Genomic DNA, 24,329 nt, shown 5'->3' with positions numbered 1-24,329 from the left:
AGGTAAGTGTGAATACTAATTGATTTTTTAGTACAAGTTTCCATCTATAAAAATACTACGGTTAAATGACTCGATGAAATTATAAAATTACGGGGAGACCGCTATGAGTTTTAAAAGTCGCGGACTATTGGAATGAGATTTCTCATACACTGAAGATTCATTATGTATGTCTAAAAACGAATATTTAGTGCAGAAAATTAATTGTTTATTGTTCGTTTGTCTCGCAGACGCTTAAAATGTTAAAAATAGTCCAGGGCGTCCGATTTTTTAGATATAGAGATTTTATTTTTCAAAATTTACAAAAAAAATGTGTGCAATAAAAATCACATGTTAGTTTTTTGCAATTCGACTCCTACACAGCTAATTTTGTTGTGTTCAATATAGAAATTTGTGCCATTCACGTAAAATAAGCAGAAAAATTATCTTTAAAATATTAAAAATATACTCTCGATTCTTTCAGAAACATTTTCCGGGCCATTTTACATGAATGGTACCATTTTTTATAAACCAAAAAAATAAATATAGCTATGTATTAGGTGTACAAATAAGTTTTTGGACACTTCGATTCCGTGACATGAAAGTAATTCAAAGTTACCGCTTACATACATTATGGTGGGGTTTGTTATGTAGTATCAAACCATAAGGGAGTCATAAACATAACCTTAAATTCTGTGAATAAAACATGCAGACCTATAAGCTATTTATTAGACACGCCATTCGTTATGAATTCCATCAAGGAAAAACTGTTAGGAAAGCATATCAATCAATTTGTTCTGTTCTTGGGGACAACATTGTATCTAAAAGTACATGTGAGTATTGGTATAAGCGATTTAAAGAAGGTGATTTCGACGTTAGTGACCGTGAACGTACCGGGGCCCCTGTAAGGGTGGATGACCAGGAACTGGAAGCGTTGCTGGATGAAAACTCTTGCCAGACGGGAAAACAACTTGCAAACCAGCTTGGAGTAACTCAACAGACCGTTTCCTACCGCTTAAACGTAATGGGAAAGATTTGAAGAGGAACAAAGTGGGTGCCAACACTTTTTGACTCAAGAAAATAAAGATAGCCGACTTGACATATGTCTGAATCTTTACAATAAGCAACATAGAAAGTCTTTTGTGTAGAAAACTGTGACCGGCGATGGACAGTGGATTTATTTTGATAATCCAAAACGCAAATATCATTGGGTTAACCCGGGCGAGCCGACGACATCGACACCCAAGCGCAATATTCACTGTACGAAGATCATGCTGTGTATATGGTAGGATATGAAAGGCGTACTGCATTATAAACTTTTGAAGTCTGGCGAGACAGTGACTGCGATCGCTATCGTCAACAATTAATAAGATTCAACCAAGAAATTGAACAAACACGTCCATTTACTGGTAAAGGAAAACGTCCAGTAAAATTGCTCCATGACAACGCCAGGCCTCATGTGGGTAAACCGGTAAAAGATACGTTAATGGCTCTTGGATGGGAAGTTGTGCCACACCCGGCGTATACACGAGACTTAGCTCCAACTGATTTTCACTTGTTTCGGAAGATGCAAAACGATTTGACTGACGTGCGATTCAAAACATTTGAAGAAGTGCAAAAATGGGTCGATAATTTCCTCGCCTCGCAAGATGAAACTTTCTTTGCAGAAGGTATCCGTGAATTACCTAACAGATGGCTGAAGGTCATTCAAAATGATGGAGATTATTTTGATGAATAAATGTACTTTACTTTTTTTCGAAAATTAATTTTTAATTTTTTGCAAAGTGTCCTAAAACTAATTTGTACACCTAATAGGAGTCGATTTAAAAAAAAAATTGTAATTGTTAATGCACATATTTTTTCCAAAAATTTTGAAAACAAAACCTCTGTAGTTCAAAAATTGGTGGCCCCGCACTATTTTTAACATTTTAAGCAGGTGCGGGGCAAACGAATAATAAAAAATCAATTTTTTTGGACTAATTGTTCGTTTTTAAGGTATTGATCTTTAGTGCATGAGAAATCGAACTCCAATCGCCCGCGACTTTTAAAACTCATAGTAGTCTTCCTTTAATTGATCATTCTACGTCTCTTCCCGAAGACTTTTGAAAGAAAAAAATGAATCTTTTTTTTTTCAGAACCATGTGAAGAATTATAAAAAAAGTTGGGTATTTCGACCAGTGGTAATTTAATCGCCTCCGAAGATGAAGCACAGACTCCAGAAGTTCTACTGGCGTACCAAAAAGTACGGGCGATCAATACGGGAATAAAAAGGAATACTTTTAGAGTCAGATAATCAGATAGATCTCGAGATGACGAGAATTCAATCACTTTTACCGAAGAATTCAAATCCAAAACACTTTGAATCGAATGGGGAAAGCCTCGTTGGTGCCCTCCAACGCCCGGATGCCACGGAAGCTTCAACAAATTTTGTCAGTATGTATATAATAGTTCTATGCAACTCCAATGAGTGAAATGATTTCTCAAACATATATAATGTAATTAAAATATAATTAAATATATATATATATATATATATTTTTTTTTTTTGATTCCATATTTATACCCTCTCGGGTTTTTACATTTTGTTCCCTTCCCTATCTGCGTTACCATGGACCGACTTACTTTATCCCCAACTGCACCCCATTCGGGGTTGGGCTGCCAGGAAAACCATGAAAAACCTCAGTTGTGCAGCCAGCCGATAATGCAGGGATTCTACTGTGTCCATTGATCACACTGACTCAATGGGCACAGTGGTTCTCTAAATTCGTGCCTAGCGACTGTAGTCGCACGCGGTTAGGTGTGCGTAAGCGGACACCCATCCAAGTACTGGGCAGACTGAACGCTGCTTAGCTTGGATGACCGCCGGTGCCACACTTCCCGCGCGACCACTACAGCCACGTATATAATTAAATATATATAATATAATTAAATTTTTTTTAAATGTATAATAATTTTTTGTAACATTGATAAATCTATAGTTTCGTAGTTCCAAAATAAATCGAATATTTTTAATTTGTTTTAATGTTTTATATAAACAAAAAATTGTACAACCCCTACCTTCCCCTCCCCCCGGCTCCCGACGCCGGAACCTACGGTACCTAGCCATAAAATTTAGACAAGGACAGACATACTGACCGATGCTCCAAAAATGAAGACTAGAGCGACCAAAGGAAGATCGGTGTCGCTCTAACCGTCATAAATGGGAACGATTCTTGTCTTCCTCAAATCTTCCGTAGTCTTTATGAGTCCAATAACTACAATATCAGAGCGATATTTGAACGCCTCTTGTCGTCCTCATTTTTATGGCCATCGAGGATGAGACGACTTTAGCCTTCCCTGTATGTTCCTATGTCGTTAAGTATATATTGAAAAATCGGAGCGACTTGGAAGACACGAAGAAGATTGGGAACGATCAATTTTTCGACTCGGGTGTGTATGCCTGCGTGTGTGACTGGGTATGTTGGAATTGGTTCCATTCGGAAGCTTATTACTAATGAAATTGGTAGAGAAAAAATAAAATAAAATACTAATAACACATGAAGTAACGGTCACATGGCTTCTGCCGAATAGGCTTCTACCCCTGCTTGTTTTAGATGTAATTCATTGTTTTTGAGGGTTTCCATCATGACCATATTTTTCTTCCAATTCTCCTCCAGATCCCTTGATACTTCCATAAAACGAATCCTTAGCTTTGTACCCTAGAGTCTTCCGAACATTTTGAGACGTCATTTACGAAAAATCCAGAGAAATGGTGGTGCAAAGAGGTTTTTGAATTAAAAAAACTGAGAGTTGTAATTTTGACTTCTATCCAACTTGCTTTGTCCCCGGTATGATCGTCTTTCTAACTTTTAAGGGTACCCGTACACATATGAAAAATGATCCAATGCCCATCTAACCTGAGAAAATAAAATTGAAATTAACCGGAGTCTCCCCTTAAGAACTGTTCGTTTTAGTTCAATTCAAGCCAATCTTTACTAACTGTTTTTCACACAGTCCGTGAAGCATTGCTTGACGGACGCTTTACGTGCGTGAAACATCGCCCACGGACAGCATGATAAAAAATATTGTTCGACACACCACCGTGGAGAACTTTCCTATCTCATGTTAGAGTCCCGAGCGGTTGGGTTCGGTAATTCGGAAGAAATAGCACTTACGAGACAAATACTAAATAATATCCTTTATTTAATCTCAACTCTTAAAAAGACAATTCAATGTGTTCATTCTGATACGGAAGGTATCAGGTGAACCGCGATAAGAATCGGTTAAGTTACTGGCCCAGAGCCATCAGTCTCTCGAGTATTTATTACAACGAGAGGCTATGCCGTCTTGGCCATTGCCTCATATCTGTATGGTGTTACGATAACACCATGCGATTGAGCCCAGTGGAAATGCTGATGCATGATCCACTGGCTTACTTATTAATGCGAATATACGCGCTTTATAATGCACGTATATTCTGAGTAAGTATACAATTGCTTAATTCTATGTTTGTATTCCGAAATATGTGCTACATTTGTTCGCTCATTTTTCGGAATGATTGAGTAATTATGCTCCACTTTGTGGGGCATAACATCCCTCCCTGTAGGGGGAAGAAAATGATCAGTATGATAATTTTCTTCTCTGATTATATACATTTCAATACATCGTTTACAATTTTTCCTGAATCTAATCAGCCCTCGATGACTGTCGCTTCAAGCGATGATTCTCTCTTGGGCGTCAGCCACGGCTTCCTAGACCTTTTATACGACCAACAAATCAGGAATCCCGCAGTCATGAATGTTATCACCACTGTCAAGGTGAAAACTGATGACGGATGAGTTAGGTACTCGCGGTAACTACGCATCCCTGGGCTCGTGTTGAATTCTTTCTTCTGCTCGGTCAGGTCCTCCTTCATGGTCTCCAGCTGCACCGCTAGGCCCTTTAATTCCTTCACATTCCCAACTACGTTGGACAGTTGTACGTCACTCAAGCTTCTATTTACTTGATTCAGTCTCCCTGCGATGTCGTCATCCAGCGTCAGATTCAACTTCGGTTGAAAACGAGAATTCAATTCTGTTCCGAATGACTTTCGGCCTTTGACGCTGAAATCTGCAGTGACCACTCCACAAAAGTATGGTACTTGCAGAATGCCCGAGTCTTGAAGAACGTCTCTGGTTTCTTTATCTCCGCACGTTATCATGATAACCTCGACCACAGGAGCTACGTAGAACCATGTGTTATTTCTCTTCATTTTTATTAGCAGCAAGCAGTTTAGCTGCAAATGCCTAATCGTGCATACATTCGGCATTTTCCCTCGGTTCAAATACATTTGAACTTCACAAGGGTTTGAGTCCCGCGTCAGTTGTACTGGTAACGACTCGGTGCATAAATATGGCCCCTGAATTTCCTTGCAGTTTCCCAACTGCTCCGAGGTCATTGGCACGTATTGTTGCGTCGGCCCGTGCATCATCAGTAGCTCACTCGTCGTCTCCACATATGAGTGATACCCGTTCGAAGACCGCACTGGAATCCCATGCGTCAGCAAAACGTCCAATGCCTGGAAGTCAACCAGCGGTACTTCCGTCAAAGTGAGAATTCTCGTACCGAATGCAAAAATACTCGTGGTTGAAACCTCTTGTAATCTATGCATTCCACCTACTACTACCTCGAAGGGAAAACTCAATCCCTTTGGTAGTTTCGCTGTGCGGAGAAGAGCGACTAGGCTAGTCTCCGTGAAAACTCCGGTTCCCAATATCAAACCTCTGGATTCGGTCAAGAGTTTTTTTATTTTCACGGCGTCTTCCCTTGCTCCTCTGTAGATGGCTTCTGGGACTAACCGATGTTCATCTATATTTTGTCTGTGAGCTACCTGCGAATTTTTTTCTTTTATTAGCTGCATTGACTTCAGCAAAATGTCCTGATTCTCCTTGATTATTTCCTCCGTGTATCCCAACTGGAAGAGTGTTGAGTTGACAATCTCCAGTTACTTCCTGGAACTATCCAAAGTCCCCTTGACTCCACTTTCCAGGTGTGCAAACCTCTCGAATATCTCGTGGGCGTCCTGAGCGTCCATAGTTCCAAACAGCGATTTGGCGACAGTGCCCAAACCGTCTATAAGGCCTCGACGCTTTTTGCTTGCGTCGTTTAAACCCAATAGTCTAGTAATGACATCTCTTGTTCCCGCGAATTCGTTGATCCACTGATCCACAATGAGACGGAAGTTAGTTCCCCATGGACCTGCTCTTGCACAAAGCTCTTTTGTGTGGCTCAGATCTTCTTGAAGTTGGTCAGCCCTCGCTAGCCACGGTCAGACATCTGTATTCGCAGGTATGGACCAAACCTGGGTGCTGAGATACATTTTCTGAATTGGCCCAAAATGCTTCCTAGCATGAACAACGCAGGAAACAAAAATGCTGATTCCAAGAGTTTTGTAAAACCAAAGGCTCTTGAACTCCGAGAACATATTGACACCGGGCGACGCGGACTCCGTCTTTGGCTCATTGGCGGCCATGTTTGTTGACGCTGCACCCTCGAATATAAAAACGCGATGCGCTCAAAAATTTCCACAGTTCTCTCTGCAGCTCCAATTAACGAAGTTAACAGGAAAAACCCGAAAATGGATTCGAGGAGGTGTTTTACGTGCAACCGATTGGGGCATCTTGCTCGTGAGTGTGAACTATCGTGCATCGATTATGGCTTGGAAGGCCACCGTACTCGTGATTGCCCTCATAGGGTTGGCAGGCCCTCCGTGTCTCAAACTGTGAGGCGTCCAAGGGCTAGAGCTGCGAGATCTCGTGGACATCCGTATCTGCGCCATTCAATCGACGCGTCGATGTTCTCATACCTGGTGAGTAGATTTTGAATTACTCTCCCCTGAATTTTCTCGGCACTTTCTGCCTTCACCGTGTGCCTGAAACGTCCCTTTTCTTCCTGTTGCAGGCCTCCACTTATCCCTATCGCCATGGATATGTCAACCATGGCTACCGCAAGCTCATTGCTCGATGGAGGAATCAAAGGCGAATGGATCTTAACGCCTTGTGGGAACTCAAAGTGATCGCTGATGACCTCGAAGATATTTTCAATCTTCGTCTTCTGTACGGCGAGACCCCCGCCCCCCAGCCGTGCCACGTACCTCAATGGTTGGAGCGATCGGAGACCATCTGTCCCCATTGCCGGAATTACATCTTCTTCAGTCCAACACTCTTTTATCTTGGCTGGGGCTGGCATCTGTGGTACCCCGACTTCACATACGGCCAGAGTTTGCGTCAATAACTTATACAAAAAGTTTACTGAAATTTTATAAACAATTTGTAAGTCCCCCATTTTCATTGAAATTAAAATTTCTCTATTTTCCAATGAAATTTGTGTCTCTTTCAATTCACTCCGAGGCTGGGGTCCATATAGTCATGCGACTATAAATGGACGTAGTCTATTAACATGTACCCTCTGAGTCCTTTTTTTGTTGCCATATCTGATGGTGTAATTCACATCAGAATTCCTCTCGACTATCTCATATGGCCCAATCCAGGATTGGGAAAGCTTTTTGAAGCGCCCTCGCCGCAGAACTTCGTTCTTCATCAGTACTTTGTCTCCAACTTGAAATTCCATTTCCTCAGCATTTTTGTCATACTGCACTTTCGACTTTTCCTTGCCTGCGTCGAGTTTCTCCTTCGCTTCCTGGTGTGCTGCTCGCAATCTCTCTCGAAGTTCCGCTGCAAAATCATCGTAACAATACGTCAAAGGCGGGGGCTGTTTGACAGCTGTTGGTAACTCGGCACGTCTACCGAACATCAGCTCAAATGGCATCATTTTAGTCGCCGAATAAGGAGTCGTGTTATATGCGAACTTCGCATACGGAAGCCATGTGTCCCAATCCGTCTGATTCTCCACAATGAAACTCCTTAAAAATTCAGCAAGAGTGCGATGAGATCTCTTGACAATTCCGTTCGTTTGCGAATGATACGCAGTAGTCTGTATTTTCTTTATTTTCAGCAATTTACAGGCGTTCTTGAAAACCTCACCAACAAAATTCGGACCTTTATCGGTAAGTAATTTCCGTGGTGTCCCATATTCACACACGATTTTCTCCGCAAATGCGCGCCCAACGGTATTGGCCTCTTGGTCCGGAATTGGAATTGCTCTGCTGAATTTCGTTAGGGCGTCCTGACACGTGAGAATATATTTATTCCCAGCTTCCGTGACCGGTAATGGACCAACAATGTCCATGCCACATTGCTCGAACGCCTCCTCTGGACTCTCCCCGATAACCATTGGTACTTTTGTGGCTTATCCCAGCTTATTAAGCTGGCATTCCACACAAGTCGCCACAAATTTCTCCACATCCGCTTTTATCCCTTTCCATTGATACCTCTGACGTAATTTTGCATACATCCGTTTTGCCCTAGGATGACCGCAAACGGCGTGTCGTGATATTCCTGCAGAATACCCATTATTTCATCGTCAGCCGGAGTGATTATTTCAGCTTCATCCATCGAGTGCCCCCCCGCGTCACTCTGATTAGTAGACGCGGATTTCGCCTGAGCTCGGGTTACAACGTTGATACGACTGAGCGCATCAGCGTTGGTATTCAACTTCCCGGGCTTGTAAACGACTTCATATTCATACTTCTCCAATTTTATGCACCAACGCATTAATTTCGATTCCAGGTCCTTAACGTTGAAAATCCATCGTAAGGGTCTGTGGTCAGTGACAACGATGAATTTTCGGCCGTATAGATAAGGCCTAAAATGCTTAACTCCCCAAACAACAGCATACAACTCCCTTTTCGTAGTACTCCAACCTTGTTCCACTGTTTTTAGGGTTCTAGTGGCATAGGCAATCGGAAAATCTTTGCCAATTTCCCCCTACGACAGAATGGCGCCTACCGCCATTTTTGACGCATCTGCCGTCAAAAGAAAAGTCCTCTCAAAATCCGGATACTGGAGGATAGGTGCTGTCGTCAGAGTCTTCTTCAAAATTTTTAGCGCAATTTTCTCTCTCTCTCCCCAGGTCCACTGAACATCTTTTTTTAGTAGCTCGGTCAGCGGTTTTGCAATTTCGGAAAAACCCTTTATGAATTTCCGATAATAACCGGCTAGACCAAGGAAAGATATTACCTCCTTCCTATTTTGTGGATCAGGGAAATTCTCAAGTGCTTCTATTTTACTAGGGTTAGTTTTAATCCCCTCTGCAGTAATAACGTGCCCAAGATAAACAACTTCTCTTCTTAGAAAATTACACTTATCTGGCTGAAGTCGTAGATTCGCCTCTTTCAGCCGTTTCAGCACCTCTACCAGCCTTTTATTGTGGTCTTTTAGGTTTGGACCAAAAATGACGACGTCATCCAGGTACACGAAACATCGTAGTCCTTGAATTCCAGCCAGTGCAGAATTCATGAAACGCTGAAACGTCGCTGGGCCTCCTTTTACCCCAACNTCCGGAACAACTTGAAATTTATGTCCCAAAATTTCCTTACCCACTTGTAGATAAAGAATCACTTCCCCCAGTGTTGCGACGTCCTGATTTGAAATTCCTCTCAAAAGTCGCCGCCCTGGCGTTATCTCTGCTTCCTCAATCAATTTCTTGATTTTAATTAGAGACGCCTTAGCTCCCGAATCTGTTAAAAAAAACGTAGGTTATTTCAATTCATCAGCTGAGAGTAAAATCTGCGTCTTTATTTGCGCCGGCAGAACTGGAGCTATCATATGCCGCTTATCGGTGACCCGTTCTCCGGTTACCTCCGTAGTCCGCACCATCATAATTTGATAAGCGCCGACCGATAGTGGAAGAGTTTTATTTCCTCCTTCTGCATTATTCTTATCCTTGGCACCATTATTATTTTGTGCATCATTTTGTTTTCCCCCAGGCACAAATTTATTCGAACCTGAGTTAAATTATTTCATCGCCCCGAAACTCACTTTCGANTGATGCCAAGTCCAACGTTGAAAAATATTTTGCATTGCCCAATCTGTCCAAAATGTCGGCAATGTTAGGCAATGGAAATGAATCACCTATAGTGACGTCATTCAGTCGTCTAAAATCAACAACAACTCGGAATTTAATTTTCCCCGACGCATGCATCTTTTTTGGAACGACCAATAAAGGTGCATTCCATTGACTTCTGCTTGGTCGGACAACTCCGTTCCGCAGCATCTCCTTGATTTGACGACCGACCTGCCCCTCTTGCGATTGCGGCAATCGATGAGGTCGAACGTTAATTGGAACAGTCCCTGGTTTCAACGGAATCTCATGTTCCAGATGATCTGTTACGCCTGGAGCATCCCCCGGCAACTGCACAATGGCGTTGAATTGCTCCAAAATCTCCACCAAACTGTCCCGTTCTTCCTGGTTTAGATGCTCAATCCGCAGATTTTCGTGCAACAATTTTATGCGATCTTTCCTTTCGCCTTTATACGAATTTCGCAGCGTCATGACTTCGATCCCAGTTGCTAATTTCTCCAACTCGATCACTGGTAAGTTAACGAACTCATCCGTATCATTGGTATTGATTACACACACGTTCACGAAACCGCTCACGACTTCCGTCAAGCATTCTCCCACGAAAACGCCTTTCTTCAGCTTCATCTTAGGAACAATCCCTGTCCCTTTGCTGCATGTTGGCATTTGAATCAAAGTCTCTGTTCTAGCTTTTAACCTCGTAGGTTCCTTATCCTCGAACAGATCAAGACGATCACCATTAATCTTTAATTATTTCCCGTGAATTGTCTCAACTTTCAAACTTGGAGACGCCAGGAAATCCTCTCCCAGAATTCCCCCAACACATGGAAAATTCTCCGGAACAACTTGAAATTTATGTCCCAAAATTTCCTTACCCACTTGTAGATAAAGAATCACTTCCCCCAGTGTTGCGACGTCCTGATTTGAAATTCCTCTCAAAAGTCGCCGCCCTGGCGTTATCTCTGCTTCCTCAATCAATTTCTTGATTTTAATTAGAGACGCCTTAGCTCCCGAATCTGTTAAAAAAAACGTAGGTTATTTCAATTCATCAGCTGAGAGTAAAATCTGCGTCTTTATTTGCGCCGGCAGAACTGGAGCTATCATATGCCGCTTATCGGTGACCCGTTCTCCGGTTACCTCCGTAGTCCGCACCATCATAATTTGATAAGCGCCGACCGATAGTGGAAGAGTTTTATTTCCTCCTTCTGCATTATTCTTATCCTTGGCACCATTATTATTTTGTGCATCATTTTGTTTTCCCCCAGGCACAAATTTATTCGAACCTGAGTTAAATTATTTCATCGCCCCGAAACTCACTTTCGATATCTCAGTTAGCCCCAGTTTTCTCTTCAATTTATGACAGTCAGCAAAATCGTGGCCCGCATATTTGCACTATTGACAAACAGAGCCGAATGCGTTGATACTACGACGCTCTGTCGGGACTAACAGTAATTTTCGTTGCGAATTACCACAATTCTTCGCAAGATGACCCGTTTGACCGCAAGAAAAACAGCTTCCAATAGACTGACGACCCATGGAAATTTTGCCGCCTCCAAAGGAATTCCGATGTTGTCCAAAGTTTCCCTCACCCTTGCTCTTGGTATTTCCAAAAATGTTTTTTTCTAGATCTACAGCTCCAGTGCAAGCGTCATAGAGTGTTTTATAGTAATTTGCTCTCACCAGAATTTGAAGTTGACCCCGCAATCCTTGTTCAAACACCAATTTCGCCATAGTTTCCAAGACCTTCGTAGCTGCTTCCTTCTCTTCCTGCGAGAGCTCTGGATGAAGACCCAATAGCCCATTCAAATAATCCATCGTGACCTCCTCAGTGCGCTGGACGAATTTTCCAACGTCCTCATTCTCGCGTTGTTGCAATTTACTGAACTCAGCCTGCAGGCCGACGACATTCCGAGTCTTTCCAAAAAGTGATTCCAATTCACTTTTCAGCTGCTCGAATGTTTTTACCGTGCGATGCTTCAATTGTTTATGCGTAGCACTTTCCAATTTACTTCCCAAAATTCCGTCTAACAGTTGATTTTCCAAACCTGGACGAATTAATCTCCTAGCGCTGGCGATGGAATCTAAGAAACAATCCAATTTGTCCGGACCGTCCCCAGTGAAGACCTTTATTAAATAGAGTGCGCCCTTCAAATCCAAAAAATCCGAATGCGNGCTGGACGAATTTTCCAACGTCCTCATTCTCGCGTTGTTGCAATTTGCTGAACTCAGCTTGCAGGCCGACGACATTCCGAGTCTTTCCAAAAAGTGATTCCAATTCACTTTTCAGCTGCTCGAATGTTTTTACCGTGCGATGCTTCAATTGTTTATGCGTAGCACTTTCCAATTTACTTCCCAAAATTCCGTCTAACAGTTGATTTTCCAAACCTGGACGAATTAATCTCCTAGCGCTGGCGATGGAATCTAAGAAACAATCCAATTTGTCCGGACCGTCCCCAGTGAAGACCTTTATTAAATAGAGTGCGCCCTTCAAATCCAAAAAATCCGAATGCGAACTCCTGTTCCGCTGATTCATCTGCTCCTCGTAAGCATCTTCCACGAGTATCCTGTACTCATTCCTTTGTTTTTCGGCCTCCTCACGGCGTTGGCTCTCTTCAATGACCTTTAGTTCCCGAACATCCATCTCCCTCTGGAGTCTGAGTCGTGCCTCTTCAAGAGTCCGAATTCTTCCTAAAAGGTGATCATAAGCAGGATTATTTTGCAAAGGTCCCTGGTGACGGCCATCGCCCCCCTGATACTTGGATCTAGCCCTGAATCCCCTGCCGCCAGCGAGAACATTAGACGGCGTGGAATATTAAGCTTGGTCTTCCACTTCACTTTCTGGATAATTCTCAATGTTATCCAGATCAATCTGTGGCCTAACATGCACAGGACGTTGACTCACCGAAGGGTTGACAGGAGCAGGCGCATTCTGCGTGCCCTGTCTATTATCAGCTGCTTCCCCTGCTGAGTTTTCCCCTGGCAGCCCGTCATTGCCTCTCCCGTGAATCTCAGCTTCCGTAATAATCTGATGATTCCCGGCGAGCATACTGGAATGTTCAGATTGAACGAATTCCCGTTGTAGGTTAACATTATTAATATTACCTTCCTCCCCCCTGGGCTCAAACAAGGCCCTCCTTGCGCCAGGAGGTGACAAAGTATGAGAGTTAAATTCAGAGCCCTTCTGACCCCCATCAGCTCTCCCTGAAGTTGACATCGCGACTTGTCAAACCTGCTTTAGCAAAAATTGGTTCCAAAAATAATGGACAAAACCCTGCTATCCCCGACGGTACAACGAAAGTAAAATAGGATGGACTTATCTTCTGTTGGTTTACCAAAAACGTAATCTTCTCGCTCCCTTGATGAAATTCCTCGAAGAAACTTTAAAATGACCAGTCCTCCCTCGGGTGGAAAGATTGTTGAATATTATCTCTTCTTCGTTGCTGTGCGATAAGACAGTGGTTGATCAGGCCCCCGTCCTCTTCCAAAAATAGATAACGCTGCCACCAACATGTTAGAGTCCCGAGCGGTTGGGTTCGGTAATTCGGAAGAAATAGCACTTGCGAGACGAATACTAAATAATATCCTTTATTTAATCTCAACTCTTAAAAAGACAATTCAATGTGTTCATTCTGATACGGAAGGTATCAGGTGAACCGCGATAAGAATCGGTTAAGTTACTGGCCCAGAGCCATCAGTCTCTCGAGTATTCATTACAACGAGAGGCTATGACGTCTTGGCCATTGCCTCATATCTGTATGCTGTTACGATAACACCATGCGATTGAGCCCAGTGGAAATGCTGATGTATGATCCACTGGCTTACTTATTAATGCGAATATACGCGCTTTATAATGCACGTATATTCTGAGTAAGTATACAACCGCTTAATTCTATGTTTGTATTCCGAAATATGTGCTACATTTGTTCACTCATTTTTCGGAATGATTGAGTAATTATGCTCCACTTTGTGGGGCTTAACACTCATATAATTACAGGAAAATCTGATTGTATGAATCTAAGAGATACGGGACACTTGTTCTCGATTGTTTTTTCATATAAAACAGTGATATTTATGAAACAAACAAGTTATTGGTGGGATAATAGTCATTGTCATGGATAAAAATGACGAATTATTCGAGTCAAACGTAACAAGGGTCATGCCTTGTGAGGATCAAACATCATCAGGGTCTTCCTTTGTAATGATCATACTTTGCGAGGGTCAAACAACTGAAGGAGGCGGGGCGATTCTAAGGATCAAAGGACCACATCAGGAGTCAACCGAGGGGGGCAAGCAAGAAAATCACAAAGGTTAAACGATCATGAATCCAGCGGAACAATAAGAACGATCTCTCATCTGACCATTGTCCCGCTTGACTCTATCGTTCACTTCTGGTGATTGTTCAATCTGCCTCTCCTTTTTGACCTTGAGATAGTTCTACCTGTCTGTCATTTGAAACTTACGAAGATTTGATCCTCGCCCTGGTGACGTTTGAGCCTCATGAGAATCATTAACAACATGAGAGATAACCAAGAGGAGTAGACAGGGAAACCACAAAGGTCGGACTCTGTCTCGTTTGCTCGTTGGCCGGCCTGTCTCTCCCATTCAATCATGATAATTGTCTCGTCTGGCACTCCCGATAGACCCTTGAAATCGTTCGCCCTCTGTAGATAGGTAAGGGGGCTTCTGGATCAAATATTGGCGAGGGGGGCACGGGGCGGGGTGNGGTGGGTCGAAAGGGGGGGGGACAGTGTGAGGTCGGCGGCAGCCGTGCACGCGGAGGCGTGGCCACGTGATGTCACGCATGAGGAGGGGAAATGGCTGTGGAGGGGATAGACGGTTGACGCTGTGGGGAGTGAGGATGAGTTACCTTGAAAGGTGATGTCAATAGTCGGTAAGGTAGGCCACCATTTTATCTACCGTACAGCAAAAATCCGCTTCGTTGAAAATACTGTGCTTTTTTCAATTGTTTCTTTTTTTTATTGATTTTTCATTTTTCTAATTTCTAACAATTCGAAGACGATTGAGAAAAAAATAAGACAATACAAATGATGTTTTTATTTGCATTTATTCATATTTATTTTGAGATATTTTTGCAAAGAGACCAATTTTTTTTCATTGGTGGAAGTTCATTTGAAGGATGATGGAGGTGACATCTGCGACAATTTGGGATTTCCTTGTCGTTGCGTAAAATCTCCGGCAACTTATCCCACATCTTCTCAATGCTTTGTGAGGCGATCGTGAGGAGGAAGTGTTTGGGGAAGAATGAAATGTCTTCAGCGCTTAATCCGTCCAGGCTTTTGCATGTACAGAACATGTCCAGTGATTTGCGTAATCCACCCGCCAGATGGTTTTTCATGTACCACAATTTTAGTCGTCTCACATTTTCAATAGCATAAACGTACGGCGATCTATGGTTATCGCTGATATGATTAGTGCATTTTGAAATGGTCAATGATGATAACTTTGGACAATTCCAATCTTCCAAGTCGATCACTGCGTGAACATTTTCAAGTATTTGCTGAAGCCATTGTTTCTTCTGCACTCGTTTCACATAGAGGTTCGTCACGTCCTTGGAAATCTTCTGGAGTATTTTGGGAACATCAGTGTATGATGTATGGCCGGCTCTCCAGGATATTCCATGGACGTTGTTGATAAACCATGTATTTGCGGACTTGTATTTGGCTGGAAGCCTCCACCACGGGTATGGTGGTTTGAAGAAAGTATAATCAATTTCTTCAGTATCATCCACATACGCAACTGCTAGCGCTTTCACAACAAAAGTGTCTCGATAACCTTGAAATCCTTGAACGTCCAAAATTGCCTCCATCTTTACAGTGTGCTGTCCGACGCTCGACTGATTTTTGTTTTTCGGGTGAGCGAGCGCAGTACTTTTGACGACTTGATTGCATCATCATCATCATGCACAAAATCAGTGCGGCGGTGGGGGGGTGGAAAACAATTCCTGGAAAAAACTGATGAGTCATCTATTTGCGCAGTACATGTCTCTAGAATTCCTGGAAGTGTTATTGACAATGTTTCTTTTTTTCCCTTAGAATTCATGATGCGTAAATACGTGCGCCAATATTTGTGCGCTCAACGGGAAGTCATTCAGTCATCATGATGGATTACTTGAGCATAGATGAATTACGATTTTTGCGCAGTGTAGCCCCCTATGAATATGAGTGCAGTGTTATTATAAAGGCATATTTTGCTCATGATCCGGCTGATGGTTGGGGATTGATGCATAATATCATTGGAACCTATGGGGATCCGGAGCTAACAGAGAGTTCCATTTTCCGGGAATATGACTCAGTTTTTCACAACAATAATAACTGATCTTTGAAATACACATCAGAGATAGGTTGTGCTGGACAAAAAATATAAGATCCCGAAAAATCACAGCATAGCGTTCACAATAATATAAAATTTTTCTTTAATCATCTCGGCTATATGCACTTGTTGGACAATCATCTTCTTCATCATCTGGTTTCGGTAAAGAGAATAGCCGTGAATTCGTACTGAATGTGAATTGCATAATTTTGGAGTTATATTCACAGATGGTATCAACCAATGCAATGTCTTCTTCATCCAACTTCATGAGGTTGGCGCAGTTAAGCACAGTACTGCTCGCAATGCTTACGAATGAATGCGGTTTCGGTTTCAAAGTGAGGTGTGATATAATTGCGCGAGGATCTTTACTGGTACAGACTTGATGTGTAAATTGGATCTTGAAGCCTTCCTCTCCATCTTTTAACAATGACCACTTTCTCTGCTTACACAGATGTACTTCACTTGCGATCGTATGTTTACTCCATTGTTGTCATTGTTCCACACATCTTATTTTCTCAGTAATACGGATGTGACCAATATGTGGAATAAACTTCTGATGCACACGAGTTCGCAGTAAATCACCGAACATTATGTTTTGGATTAAAACGTAATTATCTCCATGACTTGCTAGGTCACTACTGTTCTCTGAAAGAGATGGTTGCAAAACTGTCTGACAACCCTATAATCGCTTTATACATGATATTCTTTCCCCCCTCATCAGAGTGAAGGAACACAGCAGTTCCGAGAATTGTTTTTTTCAGTGGTTTCGATGTAAACAGTTCTGAAAATTGATGACCGCCAGTTGAAAATATCCTCCGTAAGAAAATCCTGTCCTACGCATCTGCTTCGCAATGTCGCCAGTAAACAGTTCCAAGAATTGTTTTTCCACTCTGCTTGGAATGGTGTCCTCTGAGAGCATGTTGATTTCTGCACTCCCGGTGGCGCAGTACTAAACAATTGCGAGAAATACTTACACGTAAACAGTTCTGAGAAATGTTTTTTCAAGTACTGTGAAGTAAACAGTTCCGAGAAATTGTTTATTTTCAAGAACTATAAGAATTTCTCAAGATATTCAAAGGGGCCATCGAGAATAGATAATTTACTCTAATAACAATACTACGTGAGTGCTTAAATGTAAAAAAATCACTCGATATCAACTAAACTATAAAATTATCTCGAGTATGAAAATTATCTATAAAATTATCTTAATCGTTGCGTATATGTAGGTGGGGGATAAATTATTTCATAATCTAGAATTTTATCTAGAACTTTATCTGGTTTGCAATTTCATCTGGAAGGTAACTCCCTCTCTCCTATAAAAGAGAGGCGTCGCGCTCGAAGCGTTTCAGTTCACGAGTAACTAACCACTGTGAAAGTATTGTTCAGCGTTCTCATTGAAAGACAATTGTGCGTGCGTGCATTCAGCAAAAAAACAATGGATAACAAAACATGCTTAAAAATTTTGGCTATAATTGCGAATGGCTACAAGAAGGCACCAGCTCCAAACTCTGAAAAATGGATCACATTGTGTCAAAACTATATTTAACTTTTTGGAAAAGTGCTGCCCAAAAAGTCCAATGATCTGTCAGTGGGGAAGAAAAGACGACTTTAAACTATGGTGTCCTGCCTCCATACTTATTGTGAAAAATTCTAACAAAAGAAAGCACAACATCGTGGTGGTAGTATTGCTTCACACGAGCAGCAAGCTGGAAATAATGTCGTCTGAAGGATTTGGACTCAGCCTTCAAGACTTGCATCAAAACTGGAGTAATTGTCAATCTGAGTCATAAGGATACTGAGGCTTTTCTGCAAGATGCGAAATTGCTTGCAGTCACTCACTCCCAGGATGCTCTAAGGAAACAAGGGAATATCAAGGCCAATGGTGTCCTTGTCTGCACGTTCCAAGTTCATAAGAATGGTGAACAGATTGAGGCAACAAAATACTTCAATACCAGGAATGAGATCATTCTGTCCACCACCAACACTGGGGAATGGTTCGATCACAATATCATGGAACGAGTGCTTGCTAAAGTTGAGGATTTCCAGGAGAAGGACTCAGGAATGGAGCTCACTAAACTCAACAATCTTTCTATTAACATCAACAAATATGTGCCACTGACAGTAGGATTGAGTACATTCATTCCATTGCCCAAACTCATACAAGTTAAGAAACCAGTGGTGAACATCAAAAATAATGACGTACACTGTTTCCGATGGTCAGTCACTGCAGCATTCTATCCTGCTATCAACAATACTGATCGTTTAACCTCATACCCTCATTACTCATTCACAACGCTACCAGATGGAGTAACAAAGCTCAACTACACCGGTCTGCAATTTCCGATGCAGCTGAAAAATATCCCGAAATTCGAGCTCATGAATGGATTATTAATTAATCTTTACGGTATTGATTGTGACAAAGACATTGTACCGTTGTATTTAAGTAAAATTAAATCTATCTGGCCCACGATTAATCTTTTACTGCTGTGTGACAATGTGCAATTGGAGAGCGATCAGCAAGCCATCTATCACTTTGCTTGGATTCGCCACTTATCCCGATTGGTCAAATCCCAACTTTCAAGAAAGAAAGCAGCAATGTTCTTTTGTGATCGTTGCCTTGCACATTTTGTCATAGTAACATCATTTAAGAATCATGAGAGAGATTGTCTGGCAATCAACAAATGTAGGATGGTGCTTCCCGAGGAGGGCAAAAATATTTTGACTTTCAGGAATTATTGATTCAAGGAGATGGTTCCATTTGTGATCTATGCCGATCTCGAGTGCATTTTGGAGCCTAGAGAGTCGGACTCGCTCTACCGAAAGCATGAACCACACAGTGCCGCGTTCTATTTGCACTGCGCCTTCGACGAAAACCTCTCGCCATACAAGATGAAACATGGACCAGATTCCATCGAATGGTTCATAGATGAGCTGCAGATAGTAGCGCGTGAAGTCAATGTGCGCTTGAGCACAAATGTATCGATGGAGCCACTCAGCCTCGAATAGACTCAGGATTTCATTAATGTCGAAACTTGTCATATTTGCGAGAAATCTTTTGCTCCAACTGACACGAAACACCACGATCACTGCCACTTCACGGGAAAGTATCGTGGTCCAGTTCACCCAGGATATAATGTCAACTATAAGAACTCTCACCCCATCCCCGTTGTATTCCATAATTTCTCAGGCTACGACTCTCATTTCCTGATCAATGTTCTTGCCACACAATTCCCCTGCTCAGTTGATCTCCTGCCCATCAACAAGGAGAAGTACATCTCATTTATGAAACATGTTGATGGTACTGCAGTTAAATTCCGCTTCCTCAATTCCTATGGATTCGTGGCAAGTAGCTTAGAAAAATTGACCTCCTACCTCACCGATCATAACAAATCAATTACCCTGAAGTATTCCAATAACAACCCTGAGAAATTCCATCTCTTGACGAGGAAGGGAGTTTTTCCCTACGAGTACGTGGACCCAAAACTCGAGGAGACCCAATTGCCCCCCATCGAGCAGTTCTACTCCAAATTGAATGATGAGAGTGTTTCGCCTGAGGATTATGCACATGCGCAGAGAGTCTGGGATGTTTTTGGCATTAGATCCTTGGCTGAGTATTCCGACTTATATTTGGTGACAGACGTCGTGCTTTTGGCTGACATCTTTCAAAATTTCAGACACACTTGCTTCTCCGTGTATAAACTCGATCCCCTCTACTACTATACTGCACCGGGGTTAGCGTTGGACGCTATGCTGAAATGCACTGGTGTCAACCTCGAACTTCTGACGGATATTGAGATGCATTTGTTCATTGAAAGGGGAATTCGAGGTGGTATGGCTCAGTGCTCCAATCGCTACGCTTGTGCCAGCAACGAGTACATGGGTGAGAAATTTGACCCAAGCAAGGAGATCTCGTATCTGATGTACTTCGATGTGAATAATTTGTATGGGGCAGCCATGTCGCAGTACTTACCCTCCGGATCCTTCCAATGGATTGGTCCCTCAATCATTGATGTGCACAGAGTGTCAGATGACTCGAGCAAAGGGTATATCCTTGAAGTGGACTTGCAGTATCTCAAGGAACTGCACGAGACTCACAAGGATCTACCATTTTGTCCCGAGCACTTTGCTCCCCCAAATAAAAAAATCTCCAAACTCATGACGACATTGCTCCCTAAAAAGAATTATGTGATTCACTACAAGAATCTCACGCAGTGCTTGAGCTTGAGACTGAAATTAATCAAAATTCACCGAGTACTGGAGTTTGATCCGGCGCCATGGTTGACACCCTACATTGACCTCAACACAGAATTGAGAAAGGAGTCGCACAATGAGTTTGAAAAGAATTTCTTCAAACTCACGAACAATGCAGTGTTCGGGAAAACCATTGAAATTTTGAGGAAGCAGAGGGATGTGAAGTTGGTGACTAAATGGGAGGGTAAATATGGAGCTAAAGTCCTCATTGCCCAGCACAACTTCCACAGCTGCACCATTTTCAGTGATAATTTGATGATCATTAACACCAAAATGGATCGCACCAAAATGTTCTTCAACAAGCCCATTTACACTGGTTTCTCAATTCTCAACCTATCCAAAACGGTCATCTATGACTTCCATTATAAGTATGTTAAGCAAGTGTTTGGAGATAGTGCTAAGCTCATGTACACCGACACAGACAGTCTCTTCTATGAGTTCAGAGTGCCCGACATTTATGAGTGTATGAAACGTAACATTGCCAAATTCGACACATCAGACTATCCGAAAGACAATGTGTATGCAATGCCACTTGTGAATAAGAAAGTATTGGGACTTATGAAGGATGAGTGCAATGGAAAAGTTATAAGTGAATTTGTGGATTTCCGAGCGAAATTGTACACATTCAAGATTCATGGTGAGGAGAGAGCAAAAAAGCGTGCCAAGGGAGTGAGAAGCTCCACCTTAAAGAGAATCACTTTCGCAGATTACAAAGACTGTCTGATAAATCATGAGACTCTGGTAAAATCGCAGTATTTAATTAAGAGCAATAAGCACACTGTACATACTGTACACCAGAAGAAATTAGCGTTAAGTTGGGATGATAACAAGAGAATTCTGTGTATAAACTCCACTGACACTGTTCCCTACGGCTATTGTAAAGAAAAAAGAATACATTACACCAGAAAAAAATACTGTACACCAGAAGAAATTAGCGTTAAGTTGGGATGATGACAAGAGAATTCTGTGTACAAACTCCACTGACACTGTTCCCTACGGCTATTGTAAAGAAAAAAAAATACATTTTCAAAAAAATATTTTCTGTTTATTGTTCATGGGAGTAGATGGATTACATTTCATTATTATTGATCCAAATATTGTGGGAATCATCGAAGCCCAACCATTTTACCAAAACTTTATTTCCACGTCGTTGAAGTATCTTCTCCACCAGGTAGATGTCGGGATACTTGACTTTCGTCAACTCCTCGTGAAAATCTCCGTCGTCCAGTTGGGTATATAGCCTTTCTCAAAGACATTTTTATACTTGCTGACACGCACCTTGTCTCCAACCTTGAATTTGATTTTTTTCATGGGTCTAATTTTCACTTTTCCGTAGACATCTTGCAAGAGATGTTTCTCCTCATCAGCAGTGACATCTTTCGGCTTCATGCGAATAGCGCGATGCTTCGTGTTATTATAAGACTCAACCAGGGTCTTGACAATGGGAATCCACTTGTAGGTTCCTTGGAGGCTGAACTGCTTCCACATTTTTTCCTTCAAGGTACGATTAAATCGCTCGCAAATGGATGCTTTGAGATTACTGAAGGTGGAGTACATATTAATCCCATAACTCTTCATAAAACTCTGGAATCCCCTATTGTAGAACTCTCTGCCCCTGTCCACATGCAAATTTTGTGGTATACGACCCTGTTTGAGGACAGACTCCATAGCACTGCTCACATGTTTGCCATTTTTTATTTTAATTGGCACAGCCCAGGCGAACTTTGAGAATGTATCGATGACTGTCAGAAGATACTTGTAACCTTCATTTTCATGAGCGTACGGAGTCATGTCCACCAGATCTGCCTGCCAAGTCTCATCCAGGCCACGCACATCAACACAACGACGTGGGTAATGCCTTCGAGCCGGTCTATGCAGTTCCTCTACCACGGTCGCCTTTTTGCTGTTCATTTTCCAGCGCAATTAGATGACTATCTAAGTTATAAATAATTTCAGCAATGCGGAGAGCCAAATCATCATTGATATTCTTTTGAATATCCTTGAATTCACTTGTTATCACTTCATGGAGACTCTCGAGTACAGATTTGATCTCAGGCGTGGTGATTTGGGACAATGTTGTCAGCTTGCCGTCCACTCGAGTAATGAGCTCAGAATTATGATCCAGACTTTCTTGTACCTCTTCTTTACCAATGCTGTGCTCGCGCATAACTGCGCTGATGTTTTTTTCGAATGATTGGAACATGACTTGGACCTCGTCGATCTTGATGCTCAGAGCACCAGTGACATTATATAAGAGGCGAAACTCCTCCCTCAGAATATTGCGTATTATTTTTACAGATACAGCATCATTATCCTCCACAGCGTCACCCAAATTACGCAGTCTACGATGATTCATATCATATTGCCCATCCGGAGTAATAATAAATCCCTCACCAGAAGGTCCACGCGGGCCTACAGCGCTCTCAGCACTGTCCAACGGACGTCCGAACACATCAACATTCATTTTGTAAATGATTAATTGAACATAGAGACAGCTCAAAATAATACCAGCTTCTACTAAATAATACCAGCTTCACGTAATTTCTCCATTATTGACAGGATTTCATTGGTGTGGCTTGTGTTGTCAGCCTCTTGATACGCCATAAGCAATCGAAGTCTGTCGACTAGCTCATTAGGATGGTCCCAGTAGACGTAATCCATTTTCCTCGGTATGATAGAGGCGATCATGTGGTGTGGCAGAGCTGTTCCAGTTTTCTTGGACAAGAGCAAATTTTTTATGATAGTTTGATAGTTCAGGGAATTACTTGTTCGGAGGGATTTGTTCTCTTGGTAGTACAATCGATGCGCATTGGTTGTCAGTATAATGTGTCCATAAGTATCTTTATCGCTTTCTGTGACCAGGCTCATATTGGGCGATCGTTTAAAGATCAATTCAATTAAACCAGGAGTCCGTATATAATTCTCATTCCTCAAGGTCATGAGATTCCCATTGAAAGTCACATTGAAGTAGCCAATCTTCATGCCAATCTGTAGTTTACGTACGCCGAACTCTGTATCCAAATCGACTTCACGTTCCGTACTAAATCGAGCGAGGTACGTTTGAACAAGTTTCTGGGTAGCTACCGGTGACTCCAGCTTAACTTGAGGGATTCGATCAGTGGGTGTTGAAGTTTTGAGCAGGGGAATTTTCCTTCTGGGTGTTTTTTCCACTTCAGAATGTGGTTGTAAAGTGGAATCACCGAAGGCTGTATCATAACCAGCTTCAAATTGCTCAGAATCATCGAATGTCTCCTGCTCCTCTTTTTTAATTTCCGGAATTGTCTTCACTACCGACTGAGTAACCAACTTCTCGAGAGGCTTCACTACTACTGGCTTGAGCACTTCACTCATGGCTTTCTCAGTACTCTTTCTACCGAATTTCATCAGTTTGTGCTTGCGACGAATGGCGCTCGTCGCTTGAGCAATATGCCACAAGATATTCGTCTCCTTCCTGAATTTGTCGCTCTTTATGTTGACACTCGTAAGTTCACCTAACAACTGCTCTCAATCCCTATGAATAGCCCTTTTTTATTTTCTCATAAAACAGTCGAAACCTCTTCGGTAGCGGCCTTCGTTCAATTCGCTGTCTTTATCAATGACAACGAAACTGTATTTGCTTTCGCTCCAACACTTGGCATATGAATCTTTGAACTCTTCAAAGAACATATGAGTATTCACATGATCTTGATAAATATGTTTCAGATTCATATCATCTTGACGGATGCGTATTAGAAGATTGGTATTGTCTCGCACAACATGTTTAGGAACATGAGCGTATGTTTGACAGAGATAGAAAATATCCACATCTCTATCTCGCCCCATACAGAAAAATTCTC

At 42.1% G+C, this 24,329-nt stretch overlaps 1 protein-coding gene across 1 annotated transcript; it reads right to left on the bottom strand.

The window, feature by feature from the left end:
* Positions 1 to 23,010: 23,010 nt before the first annotated feature.
* LOC107044239 lies at positions 23,011 to 23,877 on the bottom strand. The gene has a single exon (XM_015266045.1). The coding sequence runs from the start codon at positions 23,875 to 23,877 to the stop codon at positions 23,011 to 23,013; it is 867 nt and encodes a 288-aa protein (XP_015121531.1).
* Between the last annotated feature and the right edge of the window lie 452 nt (positions 23,878 to 24,329).

This window comes from Diachasma alloeum, unplaced genomic scaffold (assembly GCF_001412515.2).
Source record: "Diachasma alloeum isolate Michigan unplaced genomic scaffold, Dall2.0 Dall_scaffold_00694, whole genome shotgun sequence".
NCBI classification, from domain to species: Eukaryota; Metazoa; Arthropoda; class Insecta; order Hymenoptera; family Braconidae; genus Diachasma; species Diachasma alloeum.
Note: the sequence above shows the minus strand (reverse complement) of the source record. Positions and strands in the feature narration are given on the sequence as shown.

Excerpts from the sequence above, each read along its gene's own strand:
- LOC107044239 (XM_015266045.1), bottom strand. The coding sequence starts at position 23,877 with ATGAAATTCGGTAGAAAGAGTACTGAGAAAGCCATGAGTGAAGTGCTC.